Below are 19325 nucleotides of genomic sequence, written 5' to 3'. Positions count from 1 at the left end.
AAACTTGCGTGATTTGTTTGCATTTTTGAAAGCAAACAAAGCCCTTAGCATTTTGCTGCAGTTTGGTTAAACATTGAATGTGTTTGTAGATTGTACTTTATTCTAATACTTTTTTGATTTTAAATATCAATGGATTTTGACAATAAAGATAAAAGCATAATTAACCCAAATTATTCAAGCATACGCTATACAAAAAACAAGAATGTAGAACACACAGATAAAGAGATTTCTATATCTACTCCTGATTCTAAACAAAGCAATGTAGAAAAATTAGAGAATCAGGGAGTTGACAAAGTATCTGCTGAGGTTAATATAAAAGAAGACAACAAAAAAGATGCTTCTACTGAAAAGGGTAAGTTAACGAATGTTTATTGGATAACAGAATTAAATATAAACCAAATATTCGGTAATTATTATCATGGATGTTATGTTTTTAAACAGTATCTATACTTAACCACAAACTGATATTTTTGCTTAACGTAATTTTTTTTTAAAGTGGTAGGTTGGAATAAAAAATTAAAAAAGTTTGAGTATACTAATTATGAGGTTTCAAATTTACCTAATAACAATCCGAGCGAAGAACAACAATCCGTTTCTAATGAAATGACAACTAAGCAGAAACTAGATTATATTATGCATTCCACACCAATTCATGTAAATATATTTTATTTAATTTTGAACGTGTTTTTTATGACTGCATTTGTTTATGTCATTTTTAAAAAGCACAGTTGAATAATCAAATATTTGTTTTAGATCGCTGTTATAGTTCTTGTGTTGTTAGACAGTGTTTTGGTAATATTTGCCTTACTGGTAGATGTTGATGTGATCCAAATACCTGATGACCATCTTGTTGTTAGTATATTTCATGGTTTTTCAATTGCAATTCTATCTGTGTTTATGATAGAAATATCTTTAAAGGTATTTGCTTTTTTAAGATGAACCAATCTTCAAGTTCAAAATAATAAACAATGTTACATTTCATAATTGTTCACAGATATATGCTAATCACAAACACTTTTTGCATCACAAAATGGAAGTTGTTGATGCAATTGTAGTCGTCATATCGTTTATTGTTGATGTTACTCTGGTATTTTTTGAAAATGCTGGCCTAGAAGCTTTGGGTTTGCTGGTGTTATTTCGGCTTTGGCGGGTGTTTCGAATAATTAACGGTACAAAAATAATTTCTAAATTCTTTTTTTAATACGCGTTGTCGTACTTTTTAAAAAATACTCACATGATTTGTTACGATTTTAGGTTTTATTGTTACAATTAAAAGCAAGGCCGATCAAAGAGTTCATTTTATAAAACATAAAAACAAAGAATTGGAAACAGCAATTAATGAAATACAAGATGATCTTAGTAGAAGAAAAATAGGTATTTATAAAATATTTAAAATTTTGTTGTTTGTATATCATATTTTACAAAAAGATAAAATATAATTTAGAAAAAAAAACATAATAAAAGAATTTTAACTTTGTAATGTCGCTTATCATTAATTTTTTATCACCTGTTTGATTCGGGCTGCATACAAAGCTCGTAATGTTTAACAACAAAGCAAACATTGAGTGCTTGCCGCATGCCAAACCCAAATTTTAATGGTTTTTACTATTTTGTTAAGTGCATAAAAATCGTTTTTAGATTACCCATTTTAAATTACCGTACGAACGCAAAATTCTTATTTAATAAAATTAATGTTTTATAGATGTAGAATATTTTAAGAATCTTTTAAAGGAAAACTCGATAACATTTTCTGAGGATGAAATTAATTATGAAGAATTGACAGAGATAATAGCTGATTCTGACGTCACTTGTGATACAGAACATTAATAAAGCATTAGTTTTATAAATTTATGAATTTTCTTATATAAGGGTTATTCTGAAGCCAACGAGAAAAGAGCAAAAAGGTGGAAAATTCAAAATTTGAACACAAGAAATAAAAGTTTTTGCCTTGCTCAACTTTTCTGTATGTACGGTTTTTTTAACATGCATTTAGTGTACTTTACCCTTTTTATCATTCTGTATTAAAATACCTAAAACATATAAATATTTGCAAAAAATTTAACTAGACCCTAATCAATGTAAAATACATTCTGTTTTAAATTCATAACAGTGTTGTATAAGTGCAATAAAAATATATTATTAATTTGAAAAATAAATTTTTGTTTACTTTTTTTAAAACAAATATATATTTCCCGCTTTGCGATCGGAATTTTAATTGTCGTAATTTGTTTGCAACTCTTAACTAGCGCACCACAAACGTTGTGAACGTCGTGCATTTTAGACAAACAAAGCATTGGGGTTAAATTTAGAAAAAAATGCTATTATTCTAAATTAAAACTTAAGTTATATATTTTGAAAAAGTTGCGTTTGTAGCTATACATTGACTAAATGTTTGTTAAAGACAATTAAAACGAACGGTGGTTAAACACAATTGATTATATTGTTATTCCTATTTTAACCAAAAATATTTTGTTAATAAGATTTTTGCATTAATTGGAGGTACCACACCCCCAGCGTTGACACTTAAATAACAACAGCCGGCAGCGTGATGTAGTGGTCACAACACTTTCTACATTACATGAGGTGCTTGGTTTAATCCCCAGTAATCTCATGCTGTAATGACCCATTCTATAATACCCCAAACTGCCACGGGCAACTCGAGACTGGGTTGGGGTAACTGTTGTTACTTTATGTTTGGGTCGCGCATTCGACCTTTCTACGTCAAAGATAAAAGATATATAAAATAAAAACAGCTAAAATGAATTTTAGATATTGTAGGATCTAATACACTTTTACTTTGGCTTGAACAATTTTTAAATCCAATTGAGAACGCTGTAAAAATAAGCATCGATAAGAAGGCCACATTTAATTAAAATACACAAAATAGTCGTGTTAAATTAAACTCGCTAACTTATTACCAAAACCTGCCCAAAAATACAATCTACCAAATGTAATCTGTACAAGCGGCTTTTAATTAGAATTGAAACTACAGGAAATGCGAAATAAATGCGACACACAAATATGACATGAAACACAAACTATAAAGTATATAATCAACAAATTAAGTATAAAAGCGGGAGTCTAATTGTATGTTAAACTTTACTTCGGCCCTACTTATTTATGAGTTTTTACGTCCAGCGAACCAACCAAAAAGCTATATTGCCAGTTATTTAAAGCAAAATAAAATAGGAGAAAGCGCGTACAAACAATAAAGAAAATACAAAACATAATCGATAAACAGATCAACAAATGGGTCATAAATGACGATGTGGAGTGAAAAATCTCCCGCAGCTGAAATCAAGCCCAATGATTCAGCATAAAACGCGGAAGCTTACTAAAAGTTGACCTATCGCTAATAAATCTTTTTAAAAATTTAATAAAATCGATAATGAACATAACATATAATTTACCATTACTCGACACATTTAGATTAATTTTATAAGTGATGAACCAATTAAATAAACAACAGTTATATGAAATAGCAAAATTATTAATATATTACCTGACTAAAAATACTATAACAAACCTATAACAATTGCATTCTTTTAAGTTACTAAAAAATCAAAATATAGTGGAAAATCATATTATTTTAATTATTACAATATATTTCACAATATTAAATGTAGTAAGTTGCTTTTTATTAAATATTGGTATAACATAAAAATATTGCTCAAAGGCATGAAAAACTGTTAATAATTATAAATTTTAAAAATTAAGTGCAGCCCAAGCATGCAAAAAAATCGTGTCGGATTACACAAAAACACCCCAAAACCTTTTTTTGGAACAAATTATAAAAAGGGAATAATATTAGCAATAAACCAGGAACTAGAAATTTGTAGATGGTCTCCATTTACAGCCAAAAACACAAGTTGTCTATTTTTATCCATAGCTTGTAATCCCAGCTGATCCTTAAAATTTAAAGGAAAAAAACAAAATCAAGCAAGCTCTTGGTAAATAAGAAAATGTAGGTATGACATTTGAACAATATTTGCTAGTATAGATAAAATTGTTTGAATTGCAAAATGAAGTTTAACTAAGAAATTGACAAAATTGTCTTAATAAAGAATGGTTAAGGTTAAGCTGGAAATTAATTAAAATAAAAAGGTTCATATGAACTTAATTTTGGCAAGAATTTAAATAAAGTGTGTTGTGAAATAAAGAATAGGCCTACATAATCTTCTTTTCATATAAAAAAAAACTTTTAAGCAGCTTTTAAGGGGAAAACAATTTCAAATAAAAAAATAATACTCTCTTTCTATATATACAGTAATTACAAACTTACAAGTTTGTATAAGTTGGTTTCTTGGAGAGAAACTTCTTTTTGGTCTTGGCCTGGAGCATAAAATCCAAACCACTAAATAATAAATGCAAATTATAACATGCTTCATTAAAATTTTCAGTCCCATTTTTAAGACCCATATAAAATTTAAAAAAAAATTGAAAATAAATAAACTATTAAATTTTTACCATATTTTTTAACTAACCTCACTAGATTTGGGTTGAACCATGGTATCATTATTAAATTTTACCATAACAAATTTATTTAAAGACATAAGGCGCTGTTTGTAAACTTTATTAACAACGTTTTCGTTGTTTAAATCAGGAAGAAAAATGTTGTTTTCTTTGTAACTAGATTCATCAAGTGCATCATGCCAGTACTGTGCTTGAACTAGGCTGTTTAAAAAAATATATTATTTTATTAGTTCTAAAATAAAAAAGTTTACTATAGAAAGATTAAAAACAAATTTAAAATTTCCATTCATTAAATAATTTTAAGGTACATTTGATAAAAAACAGATAATAATTAAATAAATAAAGGTAATAGCATGCAAACAAATATTATTAAACCATGTATGTGTAATAAAAATTTATATTAAATCAACTTTTTTTACTTTTCTTGAATAATAGGTCGATAGGCTGCTGTATTTAAAATATGACGAAGGTCGTTACATAATTCCATAGTGTCGGGACATTTCGGAAACCCAGCTACACCCTGATGTTGACCTCCAAAAGTAATAAGGTTGTATATTTTAATTCCATCACACTGTTGAACTAAAGCACGCCTTTGACAATATTAAATAAAAAAGTTAGTAACCAACATAGGTAATAATGTAATGTGAATACTGATTGGTTAAGCAGTAAGCAAAAAAATAGACAACCATAAACTGGTAATATAGATTTAAAATTACGTACAGAAATTGTCCACCTTGAGAAAATCCCATTGCATTAAAACCATTTTGCATAAGTTTTGGGTCAGATTTTACAATATTGCATGCCATCGTTATCTATTTTAAAATATACAATTTTAAATTATGTGAAATAAAAAAGTTAAATAATTAAAAAAATACTTGTTTGGCACATGGCATAATAAACCCATTTAACATATCTTCAATAATATTGTCTCCAATCTCAAGAGATACAACATAAATTCCTGGAACCTGATCCTTAATCATTTTAATAATTGAGCCCATGCTTAATGGGTTGCAACAGCTGTCACCTTTAAATAGTAAATTTATTAAATGGAGCTCTATTAGCATCAGCCGTCCGTTTTAAAAATGCAAAAAAAAGAATTTTTTAATCGAAATTTTTATACCATAGCAATAAAAAATTACCCATTCCATGCCAAACTACAAGTGGAATTGGTATCACAAGCTGTGTTTGTATGTATGGAACACAAAAAGATAATATAATTAAGGCTACAAAAGGTGCCATAACTTTTGTTAACTAATTCACACCTAAAATTGGTCTCACTTTCTTTAATTTTATTAAAAAAACATATATGCAGATTTGCCGTTAATATTTATTTTTTCGTTAAATTTAATCGTTAATCTATTAACTTTCTCTAGGTCACGTGTTAACCTTTGATCACGGGTTAACTTTTGTTTATACACAACCATCTTTAGCAGAGAATTTTGCTTGGGCGGATAATTATAAAAAAATAGTGATTCCAAATATTTTTTAATCGTACAATACAAAAAAGAACGGTGTGAAATAGCCCCTTCAAAAGGAACAAAGTAAAACCAAACCTAATATATAATAAGTTAACAAGGTTTTTAACACTCTAATATTTTGTTCACTTTTTTGAAGTTATGTCGTTGTTGGGTGCGTTGTTCTTTACAAAATATCAAAAATAAATTGGAGCGACATGATAGGTAAGTTGTAAAACCCCCGATTTGTGACGTCACTCATATAGCGTATATTACGAAAATACAAAGTTTATACCTGTATTTGACCACTTTCTAATATTTTGTTCACTTTTTTGAAGGTATGTCGTGGTTGGGTACGTTGTTCTTCACAAAATATGCGAATTAAGTTGTAGCGACATGATTGGTAAGTTGTTAAAAACCCCCGATTTGTGACGTCAGTAATAACACGTATTTCAGTTTAGTACAAAAGTTTACTCCTGCGTTTAACAATTTTTTAATGTATTGTTTAATTTTATTTTAGTTTTAAAGTGTTAAGAACCCTGTTAACTTATTTTACATTAGGTATGGTTTTACTTTATTTCTTTTGAAGGGGCTATTTTACTCCGTTCTTTTTTGTTTTGTACGATTAAAAAATAGTTGGAATCTTTATTTTTTATAATTATCCGCCCAAGCAAAATTCTCTGCTACTCTTTGCCAGCTTTCTGGCAGAAAGAGAAGCAGAGAAATTCGCTCGAGTAAATATCGCAAAATACAGTGATTCCAAATATTTTGAAGTCGAATGAAATAAATAATAGAAGCACTTCCATTAAGATATACATATATTAGTATCTCTCTAAATATATATATACGTGTATATATTAGTATCTCCATGCATACTAGTGTATATATTATTATCTCTATGAACATATCTCCGTATCCAGGGACCATTTTTTATCAGATTTTTTGCGTTTTTGAAGGTAAATACAAATTTATATAATAAATCTTACATAAATGCGACAGGAGAAAATGACAAATTATTTTTATGATTTGAAACATGGCATAAGTATTAAAACTCACGTGTAAATTTAAAGTATGTGATGACATGGTGACTGTAGCTTATTTTGGAAAAATCCACGTAAGCCTAATTTAAGTTTTATAAACAAGTAGTTTTTGATGTTGATTTAAAACGGAAGTGCTATTTATTTGCTGACAGAATTCAACGTACTTTTCCTCCCTATTTTAAAAGTATATTAAATGCTTTTAACTGTAACTAATTACCGGCAGCGTGGTGTTGTGGTCAAAACACGTGCTACCACCATGAGATTGTGGGTTTAATCCCCACTGCTCTTATCCCTTGAGTAAGGCGCTATAAACGGCATGGACTCCGACTGAGCCAGCACTAAAACAGCAGCATGATTAACGGGCAATTATAATCTATAGAATATTGCTAAAGGTTACTCAAGACTGGTCGGAATTACTGATGTTACTCTATGTTTAGGTCGCGCATTCAACCTTTCCACATCGATTCGACCTTTCCACATTGAATAAAAATATATACAAAAAAATATAACTTGTTTATTAAATTTGCGTTTATCTTAGGCCACTCTATTTGCATGGAAACTTAAAATTAGTTTTCCTGGTATTGACTCATATTTTTGAACTATTTATTTTTTTGTATTAACCATATTATACCTCAATTTAGTGTTTTGTGGACCATCTCAACTGCGTCATATGGCTAGTAAGAATTGAAAACTATAAATAAATAATATCAAACCTATTAGACCAGGGTATACTAGTGTAATTAAAACTTTATTTGTTTTATTAAAGTTATATTTCATTTCCAAGCTCTTAAAAAATCCATTAAAGGTAAATTTTAATGTAGTATATATGGTACTTCCATCATTGGCTTTTAAACTAGTCATTTGTAAGTGAAGACGTAGCCTATATAGTTTTGTAGCAAATTATTAATTTGAACTGTCCTTAGTGGTTAGTTGATACAAGAATATAAAATTCTGGCTAATTCTTACGAAAATAAACTCTGAATTTAAGTTAAAATCAAATTCATGTTTATTGAGTGGCGTCCGTTCAACAGAACGAAACTGCTTAACTGTTTTAAAAACGAACATTTGCACTTAATAAAATGCGGAAATGAATCGTTGAAAAAATGATTCAATATAAAAAAAACAAGGTTAGAGTTTCCATGTGAAAAAAGTTGTTAAATAAACCGCAACTTTAATAAACAAGTTAAAGTTAAAAGCATTGCAACTCGTTGTTAAAATAAGGAGAAAAAAATGCCAAAGCTTGTCAGCAAAAAATAACAATTCTATTTCAAATCATCATAAAAAAACTGTTTGTTTAAAAAATTAAAAGTTAGGTTATGTGGATTTATCGAAAATAAGCTACAGTTTAAATAACTTGATAATAAAACATGTTAATATTTGTAAACCTAAACCATTTGACCCAAGCTCGCTTTTAAAAATATTTTAAAACGTTGTGTAGTTTGATTGTAACGTCAAAATCTACTGGAGTGACGACATAACCCCTTTTTTGTAAAACAAAGTTTTAAACAAAGATTGCAGACTAACTACATCACCAAAATTAATAAAATTTAAAATATAATCTTACAACAACATATACTTTAATTAGAAATTAAGTTGCATGATCCAGAGCCACTTCGTTTAACATTGTTTCGACTTCACTTACAATTTTCGCTATTTACAAAAAATAATCGCAAACATTGTTTAAGTTGTCCGGTTTTGCAATTTTGCCTATTTTATTGTTTTTTATCTGTTGTTTAAGCCTAAAGTAAACGTATAAAAAGTAGGGCTTTTATTTACCACCTTTATTCTGCCAGAGAGCTGACAGAGGGTGGTAGAAAATTTTGCTTGGGCATATATATATATATCAATGATATATAATAAACACATATATATAACATATATATTTATATATATATGTGTTCATTATATATCATTGATATATATATATAGAAAATAGTGATCCCAAATATTTTTAAATCGTAATTTACAAAAAAGAAAGGGGTAAATACCCTTTACCAGCAAAACATATTACAATCAAACATAATATAAAATAAGTTAACAAGGTTCTTAACACTCTTAAATTAAAATAACAGTAAAAAAAACATTAAAAAATCATTAAATGCAGGAGTAAACTGTTCGTAACAAACTGAAATATGCGTTATCCATGACGTTACAAATTGGGAGTTTTAACAACTTACATATCATGGCGATCCAATTTATTTTACATATTTTGTGAAAAAAAAAATACGTGCCCAACACAACATATATTCAAAAAAGGGAACAAAATATTAAAAAGTGGTTAAATACAGGTGTAAACTTTGTATTTTCAAATAATAAGCAACAAAAGTGACGTCACAAATTAGGGGTTTTACCAACTTACCTAGCATACTGCATTAATTTATTTAACATATTTTGTGGGGAATAACGTACCCAACAACGACATACCTTTAAAAAGGTTAACAAAATAATAAAAAGTGGTTCATAATAGGTGTAAACTTCGTGTTTTTGAAATATCCGCATTATAAGTGACGTTACAATTTGGGAGTTTTAACAACCTAAATATCATGGCGCTCCAATTTATTTTACATATTTTGTGAAGAACCTAACCACGACACACCGTTAAAAAAGTAAACAAAATATAAAAAAGTTGTTAAATGTAGGTATGAACTTCGTGTTTTTGTAATATAAGCATTATAAGTGACGTCACTTCTGTTGCGTATTATACAAAATTATAAAGTTTGTACCTGTATTTGACCACTTTCTTGTACTTTGTTCACTTTTTTGAAGGTAAACAACAAGCAACATTACCATCACGTTTAGGAACATTAGGAATTAAAATATAATTTTAAAGATAATCGCAAAAATAACAATTAAACTATATAGTACTAATAGTATTTTTAAAAGGTGCAGTTATATGTATTAAAATAACTCGATTCGTGACTTTCAATATAAATAAAAATAAAAATTGAACAAATCATGCAATACAAAATTACAAACAACAAAGTATACAATTAACAAATTAAATATTAAATAAAGGGCAAAAAACTAATTTTGAACCTTACTTTAAACCAAATAACCAAATAAAATTTGTTCTTCATTTTAAAAAATGAAAAGAAGTAAAAAATACATTACGAACAATAGAGATAATAAAAAAAACATAATTTATAAACTAAATTATAATTTTAAAATCTTTCAATAACTCAAAAAAATTAATAAAAAATTTCGCTTTTCAGAATGTTAAATCGTTCGGAAAAGCATACATAAATTTCTGGACAAAAAAACGAAAAAGAATACGCATATGGATTTTTTTTGTAATCTGTAATTGTTCCGCAATTTTGCAGATTTAAATATAAAATATTCTGGAAAAGTACAACACGCACCCACAATCGTAAATCATTAATATATATATTAATATAGGTATATATATATAAAACAAAATCCACATTATATTTTACGATATATTATTGCAATGTTTAATATTTGTATTTGATTTCATGCGAAATTTTTAATTCAGACCACTGATATCTTGTAATATTTAATTCAGTATTTGTTGGTTATAACTTTTGAAATTTCAATCACGTTCGTTCCTGTCTGTCTAAGACCTTTTAATAGAATAAAAAGTTCAACTACATCTATTTTTTAATTAAAAAATCGTTAAAAAAGTATTTTCCACAAATACATATAGTCAGTCTAGCACTAAAGTTCTAACAGTACCTGTCATGTAACATAAAAAAAGGTTCTTACGCAATAAAAACTGTTTTACAAGATATAAGTTGTATGAAATATTTTCTTATTTGTATTTGTAGGTTATGTGATTTATTTTTTACACATTGCTATTTCGAACTATATTTATTTGTTAAATAAATCTATTTACTATTTATTTACTTTTTAATATTGTTTAACAACTTTTTAACCTTTCTTCAGGACAATATAATTTCAGTTAAGCTATGTTGATAGTCTTCAGTTTATCTGTGTTTAGAAATTGTTTAATAAAGAAGCTACTTGTTAGTAGTAATACATAGGTCATTATATGCCCGTTTTTATATGCCCGTTTGATTTCGCGATCGAAATTACGCGCCCGTTTTTTTTTCTCTAAAATTACGCGCCCGTTTGGGTGTCGAAGTTACGTGCCCGTTTTTTTTTAAAATGACGGTCAGGTTTGGTTGTGTCGAGGCTATCAGAATTATACGACACGCCCGTTTTTTCGTGCTCGTTTAATTTCGCACCCGTTTCGCGATCGAAATTACGCGCCCGTTTTTTTTCTCTAAAATTACACACCCGTTTGGATGTCGAAGTTACGCGCCCGTTTTTTTTTTCTCTAAAATTACAAACCTGTTTGGATGTCAAAGTTACGCGCCCGTTTTTTTTTCTCTAAAATTACGGGCCCGTTTTTTTTTTGTAAAGTTACACACTCAGGATCGTTTGGTTGTGTCGAAGCCGATAAAACGTTTGGTTGTGTCGAAGCCGTTTGGTTGTGTCGAAGCTCGTTTTTGGGCCGCTTTTTTAATCTTTAATAAGATATATTTAGTTTTAATATCTTTAATATTTTTTTATTATATAAAATAAATTTTATTTTAATAAAATATATTTGTTTATATAAATGTGTTAAAGTATTTAATATTTTAATCTTTAATAAGATATATTTAGTTTTAATATCTTAAATACTTTTTTATTATATTAAATAAATTTTAGTTATGTTAAATCTAATGATTTTAAGAAAACTAAATTGATTAACATAATTAGGAAAAATTTTAAATAAATCATTTTTTATATATAGTACATTATTTAGTTGATTAATAAAGTGAACTGGGTACCTATTAATTATCTTTAAAAATATATATATATTACTGTATATACGTTTTTTAAATCTTTAATGTATATATTTCTATATAAAAGTATATTAACATAGTTTATGTCCTAATAAAACGTTTAAAGTTAGTTACAAGTAAAAAAACAACTCATTTTTTAAATGTTGTATGTATTTATTTTTTGTTATTCAAGATAAGGTACACAATTCTAATGAAAATTACGTATTTTATTTGAGTAAATAAACATATAATACAACTTTATTAGTATGAACTGACAGGTGAAGAAAAATTATTTCTTTTTGTTCGGTTCGTTCAGGTGTTGAACGATTTGTTTGAACTGCACCTCATCTTTCTTTTCGATCTGTTTTTTCGACTTATTACGAATCTCATACTTTGGATTCTTGGTTTTGAAGCGCTGCAAGTAGTTGTCGAGGGCGTAAATGCCGTTGTACTGATTTACCGTTATGTACATACCGCTAGCTCTTGCGTCCTCGGTCATCTTCTCGATGCGGCTTTGAACCGGACAAGCTTCGTTCGAATCCTTATCAGCACAATAGAATAGAAGATTTAAGCAGTTAGGATAACTTGCTGGATAACCGATTACGTACGGCCAGTTTCCGAATAGCGCTTCGGCTAAGTCGACTAGCTCTGCTTGTGGCCATTTTTTTCAATTTTTCCTATCTATAATTTCTGTAAGTCTAGCGTTACTTGAAGTTGCAATTATACAACAAACGTTAATTTTCCTAAAAAGGTTTTTCTTAAACACTTTTATGATAAAATTACATAATGTGTTTAAATAAAACGGCTCAAAATATAATTGAACGAATAATTTAAAAATGTATGTAGGTAAGATGTTTACTCAAGAGTTTGGTGTGAAAAATTGTTTTCGAATAATTTATCGTTTGCTTGCGTGAGTTATGCTAAACAGGATAATAACTATATTAAAAATTTAAACTAGTAACCTAATTTATTTTTTGTTGAGGTAGCTGTGGACGCACTTTAAAAAATAGCGTGAAAAATATTGAGTTGACGTTGACCAAAACTTTTAAAATAAATATTTAATTTATTAGAATTTCAGCTTTAAATTATTTGGGTGCGTGTAAAGCCTCCAAAAAACTTAAAAAGTTAATTACATGGGTGCGTGTAAAGCCTATCCGAAACTTCAAATCTAACAAATACAAAACATATAAACTGCGCACTTTTTAAATTAAATTCTGAAACATATTAGGGTAATAGTTTTTAATTGGATATGGTTTGTGTGTTATCACGACGCTAAAATAAATTGATATCACGTCGTTTTTAAACCGCACGTTAGGTTTTGTACACACTAAAAAAAGTCTAGTTTGAGGTATAACAGTAGATCCTTTTTACTAAAATAAAACTATTAATGAGAATTTTAAAATTAAAAGAAAAAACAACAAAACATATTTTTATTTATTGTAGACATACAACAACGATTTTTTTTATTTACTTAAATTTGGAATTCATTTTTTTATGTCAGCAATTAAATTTTATGTCGTAATATAGCCGAAAAATCAAGCAATGAAGGTCTTTATTTTTTCTTTTACTAAAGTTTTGCAAAGCGAACATTTTTGAACATTTTTTGAACAATTTTGGCAGCAAACCAAGTGACCACAGGGTAAAAATAAAACGCTACTAGCCTCATCATGACAATTGCGACAAAGCCTATTTCTTTCGAGACTTTGCAATTCCTGAAATGCATTCGATATTGGGTTTTCGTGTGGTTTAGTCACGGAAACCGTAGTTTTAGTTTCTATGGAGCTTGACACTGGGATCTTTAGCAAGTTATCCAACATTTCGCTAAAGTTCTCGAACGGTAGTGCGCTGGTCTTACAACCCCTTTTAAATAAACAAATTAGATTTTCAAGGTAAATTTGTTATATAAAATAACACAAACGCCTATATAATCTTTGAAAAATTTTTTTCTGCATACTTTTGTAACACTTTTTGAATGTGCACATCGTTAAAACCCATTGACCTTGCTTTTTCAATCAAATGTGATGGTTGAATGTCGCTGTTAGCGGGTTTTCTTTCGCGCCCTACTTTTTTAGCTTCCTGGGTATTTGCTTGTTCGCAATTTTCTGGGTTTGGAGTTGGACTAAAATCGTATTTAACAAGTTTTAGACTGTTTACTACAGTATAAAGAAAAAAAATGACGCAAAGTTTTTTTTGCGTTGTTGTAAAACCTACAGTTATAAAAATCCAGCTACATTACTCAAAGCTCGTTGAATCTGGATGTAAAAAAGCATTGATTTTATATTTACCTAAAATTCATAAAACTTGGTGCACTCTGCGGCGGTCGTTGGAGGTTAGGAAATTGACCTGCTACAGTTTCAACAAATCCTGGTCCTTTTTTTTGCAACAAAAACTCGCATCTGAGAGCGTTTATGAAATATAAACAAAGTGTTATTAGAAACTTTTGTATTAAAAAAATTATAAAGCTCACTTTGGGAACCACTTAGCATGTTCAAACCACGGTTCATCATTTAGTTCCCAATTTTGTAAACCTCCATTGCAATACCAACATTTTACTCTATCGCGGTTACCTTGAAAAAAATTCTACGTATAAAAAAATTCTTACATTGTATCTAATCGAAGCTAAACGCATGTTTAAAACTTTACTTTTGTTCTTGTTAAAATACCAAGCCAAGTAAAGCAGTCCGGCTTCAGCAAACTGCTGAGGTAGGCTATTCGTTCTTTCCTTAGACCAATTTTTAGAGTCCACAAACGTTTGTAACCTGTCAAAAACATCTCTCATGTGTGGATTTCGAGGTCGCAAACAAGGAAACTGACGTTCTAACTCAGCTTTAGTATTTCTATTAATTATGGAACTTGTCCTTTGCGAAGGTTTTGTGTCTGTAAAAGCGTGCAATTAATTGGTAATTTGTGATTCATAATATGGCTGGTTGTGTCATGTTTTTGGTCTTTTAGTCGTGGATGCCAATGTTGATAGTCCTATCTAGATAATTTTCTTTTACGCTTGTTTATTTTCATCATGAAAACACATTTAAAAATATGACAGAGTAAGCGTTTTTTTTAACTTACTTATTACTGCACTGTTATGGGTATTTTCAGCTACTAGTGAACAGTCGCGTCCATGCCATTCTCGTGACGCTGGGTCGTCGCCTATGCACCAGTCCTCAACGCACCGCGCGCAACTAAAAAAATTGAACTTTTGATAATTAAAGTGAATCTTGAATATGTAAAAAAATTGGAAAAACACAAACACATTATTCACACTTTCCTTTTTAAATAAAGGCATGGTATACTTTTACAAAATATCTTGACAGCATGTTTTTGCCTCACAAACATAATGCATAATAGGTTATACTTATCACTAGCAAATAAAAACGAGGACCTAAAACATTTTACGCGGTCTCGGTAACCAGTAAAGAAAAATCCATTTATTGCAAGTTGCGTGACATCAACTGGTATGTGATTCGGAAATTTTCCAAATGTCGTAAGTTGATAGATTTTGCTTTCAACATTTCCTGAGGACGTAAAGAAAAATCAAAACCGACATGGCAATCAATGAATATACGTCACCATGCGTTTTAAACGAACTTTTAAGCAAGATAGATTTCAATAAAAAAAAAACGACATAAAAAAATTATTTTAAAACTCAAATTTCATTTAAAATTTATAAATTTTACAATTTTCAGCATGGGATTACTTTTAGTTATATTACATTAATATAAAGTTTTCACACGAAATCGAAATTATGAACAAGAAGTTTTAAATAATCTAAAATAAGGCAATATTTATATAAAACACACTGATACCCTATCCTTGTTATAAAAGCAGACCGTTGCATTTTAATTCTTTTCTTGTTTAAATTTTCTGGATATATGTCTGGTAAATTATAAAAGTCAAGTCTAATACCATCCGACTAGTGTTTACAAAAATGAATTCCACTAGTTTACGGTATAACGAAAACTCACAAAAACACTTTTATGTTTTACCCTATTCTTTTTAACCGGCGAATATGGTGAATTTTGAATAATAGTTTAGGTTTTCAATCGTACCTGGAATAATATACACACACCGTTGTCCGGGCGGATCCTTAGTTTGATATAAGCACTTTCCATCTGTTTCCAAATTAAATTTGAGCATCGTGATTTTGTCATTCAAATTCGCTTGTGTTCTTCTTTTCGTAAACATTCTCTATGTTTTAACTATTTTGCTTATACTTTAGCTATTTATTGTTTTTATTTAAAAACGTAGTAAAATTTATTGTCTCAGTCCTTTTTTTTCAGAACTTTAAATCAATTAAAAAATTTTTTTTTAAGACCGCAATCTGTAAAAAAGACATGCTTTTTATGCTTGGTATACCTTTAAAAAAAATCATGATTTTTTTTATTTTAGTAAGCGATAATTAAACAAGTATTCATCGGAAGTAATCTCGTGCTCTGCAAAACAATTACCAATAGTTTGAGTTTTTTTTTTAAATTAAAAGTCTACGACTCTTTTATTCGAAAGCCAAAGCAGTCCCGCACGTACGTTTGTAACCTGTCAGAAACGTCTCTCATATGAGGATTTCGAAGTTGTAAGCATGAGAAGTTTTAGGTGTTACTGTTTGTGCGATACATACAATTTGTCGCTCCTTTTGCGTTTGTGATATTTGCTCTTTGATTGTTAAATTGTACGTCCGAGACCAGTCGGTTATGGGACGCTGTTTGCCCATCAGTTTTGGCTGAAATGTAAGATTATTTTTAGAACTCTTTTCTTATAATTCGTTTCGATACTTGTTGTTTTGTTACTTTTTAAAAAAAAACAAGTAAAAACTATACCGTTTATTTTCCGTATTGGAACGCCACTTTGCGCATTTTCAATCAGAAAAAGGGCACGTCCGGGCATGCCATTCATGTAACGTTGGATCATCGTCCACGCACCATTCCTCAACACAGTGCACAACTGAATGAACATTTTGGATAGTTAAAAAGACTTTGTCATTACTTTATTTTTTACTTTGTAAAATTTTAAGTTAGGCGTATTTCACCAAGCAAACAACATACAAACAAAACTTCGACAATATTTTAAACATGTTAAACTTTTATTACCTAAAACATTTCACGCGATCCCGGCAACCTGTCAACAAGAATCTATTCCTTGCAAGTTGAATAACATTCACTGGCACATGATTAGAAATTTTTTTTAAGTCGTAAGCCGATAAGTTTCGCTTTCAACAATTCCTATAGAGAGTAAACAAAAAAAATAAAAATCTAAAGCACAATCAAACCGCAAATTTTATAAGCTTTATTTAAACGCGTGTTTGTCCTGATTTAATTTTCTTAAAATGCTACTTGTTTTTAAATGTATAAATTATTTGCAAAGGTTCGGTGCCTTTTTTTTACATTTGTAAATACTTTGTGAAACATCAAAGGAATTTATAAGCGAAATGATGACAATATCAATTTTTTGGGTATCGAAAATAGACTTTGACTTTTTTATAGTAGTACTTAACTATTTCAATTGTTCTTGATCAACTTAAATTGTGAAAGGGATTTTTTAAACAATTTTCAACAAAACAATATCATAATTTGCCTAAATAAATAGAATCGTGTATATTTTTTAGTTGTGTTAAACAACATGATGAACTACATGTTTGCCATTTTATAAAGTTATGTGTATACTTTCATGTATTTAATTTTAAGTAATTTTTTAAATTTTATGATTGTAAAAATACCTACAGAGAAAGACTTTTAATGGTTTTTATTGGAGTGTAATAATTTGTAATTACAAAAAATTGATTACTCTTAAGTATTTAGACTGTGCCCGAAAACATGTACACACACAAGCACCTCCCCCCATCCGCCTCCGAACCACCATTAAAGAACGACATTTCGACATACAGGTTTTTGTTGTTGTTACATTGTAAATAAACAAGTATACGCCTAATACCATATCATGCACTGCAGAAACTAACAAGGGGAACGCAGTGTTTTTCTCAAATTTTCCTAAATCTTAAAAGTCTATATTTTACTCAAAAGCCAAAGCAACGAAAATTGGTATTTATTTTACCTAAAAGATCAAAATAAACTCTTTTTTTAAAATCAGGTACAACCAAAAGTAATTTTTCCCTCCGAACCTAGTCCAACGAAACAAAACTTCTCTGTAAGTTAGAGCACGACCTTTTTTTTGTAATAAATTTATTCCTAAAAAATTGAATATTTATTACTTCAAAGTTATTTATTTTTTATTTTGAGTTCTTTTTTTTTTGATAAATTAAACACAAATAATTACTTTTTAATATTTTTTATTTTAAATTTTATAAAAAAAATTGTAATTTTTTATAGTCACGTTTAACATTGCATAAATATTATTAAATCATGTAAGTTTAAACTTATTAAAAAAAGAAAAAATGATAATAATTTTTTTCTAAATGATAATAATGTATAAAAGCCTCTTTATGGTTCTTAAAATTAAAATTTATTTATTATATAATTTATAAATGTAAAAAAGGGCATTAATTTACCAAAAATTGTTATATATTTAAAATAAAATCTTAATTTTTTTAATTAAGATATCTTAATTACTAGTTACTTAATAAAAACCTTTTATAAAACATTAATAAATAGTAAATAGCATAATAAAATTTAAATTTATTTAATATATAATTTATAAATGTAAAAGAATGCATTAATTTAAAAACATTGATATATATTTAAAATAAAAAAATATTTTTTAATTAAGATATCTTAATAACTTGTTACTTAATAAAAACTTTTTTTATAAAACATCAATAAATATTAAATAGCATAATAAAATTTAAATTTATTTAATATATAATTTATAAATGTAAAAGAACGCATTAATTTAAAAAAATTGTTAAATATTTAAAATACAAAAATATTTTTTTAATTAAAATATCTTAATTACCAGTTGTTTAAATAAAAATCTTTTATAAAACACCAATAAATAGTAAATACCATAAAAAATAAATTCTTAAAAAGGAATTACAAGCCAAGTACAATTTTTTTTATAATATTTAAAATAAAAAATATTAAAAAGTAATTATTTGTGTTTAATTTATCAAAAAAAAAAGAACTCAAAATAAAAAATAAATAACTTTGAAGTAATAAATATTCAATTTTTTAGGAATAAATTTATTACAAAAAAAAGGTCGTGCTCTAACTTACAGAGAAGTTTTGTTTCGTTGGACTAGGTTCGGAGGGAAAAATTACTTTTGGTTGTACCTGATTTTAAAAAAAGAGTTTATTTTGATCTTTTAGGTAAAATAAATACCAATTTTCGTTGCTTTGGCTTTCGAGTAAAATATAGACTTTTAAGATTTAGGAAAATTTGAGAAAAACACTGCGTTCCCCTTGTTAGTTTCTGCAGTGCATGATATGGTATTAGGCGTATACTTGTTTATTTACAATGTAACAACAACAAAAAACCTGTATGTCGAAATGTCGTTCTTTAATGGTGGTTCGGAGGCGGATGGGGGGAGGTGCTTGTGTGTGTACATGTTTTCGGGCACAGTCTAAATACTTAAGAGTAATCAATTTTTTGTAATTACAAATTATTACACTCCAATAAAAAACCAT

At 28.2% G+C, this 19325-nt stretch overlaps 2 protein-coding genes across 2 annotated transcripts; one reads left to right on the top strand and one right to left on the bottom strand.

The window, feature by feature from the left end:
* The first annotated feature begins 129 nt into the window (after positions 1–129).
* Positions 130–1827, top strand: LOC145750802 (voltage-gated hydrogen channel 1-like). Its single transcript, XM_082566879.1, has 7 exons — positions 130–352; positions 442–479; positions 547–654; positions 754–918; positions 995–1169; positions 1255–1374; positions 1703–1827. Exons 1-7 carry the CDS (start codon positions 130–132, stop codon positions 1825–1827), a joined length of 954 nt encoding a protein of 317 aa, XP_082423005.1.
* Positions 1828–2951: 1124 nt separating this feature from the next.
* LOC145749863 (palmitoyl-protein thioesterase 1-like) lies at positions 2952–5865 on the bottom strand. The gene is made up of 7 exons (XM_082565743.1): positions 5613–5865; positions 5349–5497; positions 5194–5285; positions 4893–5063; positions 4485–4674; positions 4283–4354; positions 2952–3908 (listed from the first exon to the last, which is right to left on the bottom strand). Exons 1-7 carry the CDS (start codon positions 5710–5712, stop codon positions 3789–3791), a joined length of 894 nt encoding a protein of 297 aa, XP_082421869.1. The 5' UTR covers positions 5713–5865; the 3' UTR covers positions 2952–3788.
* Positions 5866–19325: the final 13460 nt, after the last annotated feature.

Source organism: Corella eumyota, chromosome 4 (genome assembly GCF_963082875.1).
Source record: "Corella eumyota chromosome 4, kaCorEumy4.1, whole genome shotgun sequence".
Classification (NCBI taxonomy): Eukaryota; Metazoa; Chordata; class Ascidiacea; order Phlebobranchia; family Corellidae; genus Corella; species Corella eumyota.
The sequence above is the reverse complement of the archived record's forward strand: the minus strand, read 5'-3'. Positions and strand labels throughout refer to the sequence as shown.

Bases quoted from the DNA above. Each gene is read 5' to 3' on its own strand.
- LOC145750802 (XM_082566879.1), top strand. From the start codon at position 130: ATGGATTTTGACAATAAAGATAAAAGCATAATTAACCCAAATTATTCA. The intron at 353-441 runs GTAAGTTAACGA...GTTTTTAAACAG, and splicing joins AGATGCTTCTACTGAAAAGG to TATCTATACTTAACCACAAA. The intron at 655-753 runs GTAAATATATTT...TATTTGTTTTAG, and splicing joins TGCATTCCACACCAATTCAT to ATCGCTGTTATAGTTCTTGT.
- LOC145749863 (XM_082565743.1), bottom strand. From the start codon at position 5,712: ATGGCACCTTTTGTAGCCTTAATTATATTATCTTTTTGTGTTCCATAC. The intron at 5,498-5,612 runs GTAATTTTTTAT...TACTATTTAAAG, and splicing joins TGTAGTTTGGCATGGAATGG to GTGACAGCTGTTGCAACCCA. The intron at 3,909-4,282 runs GTAAGTTTGTAA...TTAAATTTTAAG, and splicing joins AAACCAACTTATACAAACTT to GATCAGCTGGGATTACAAGC.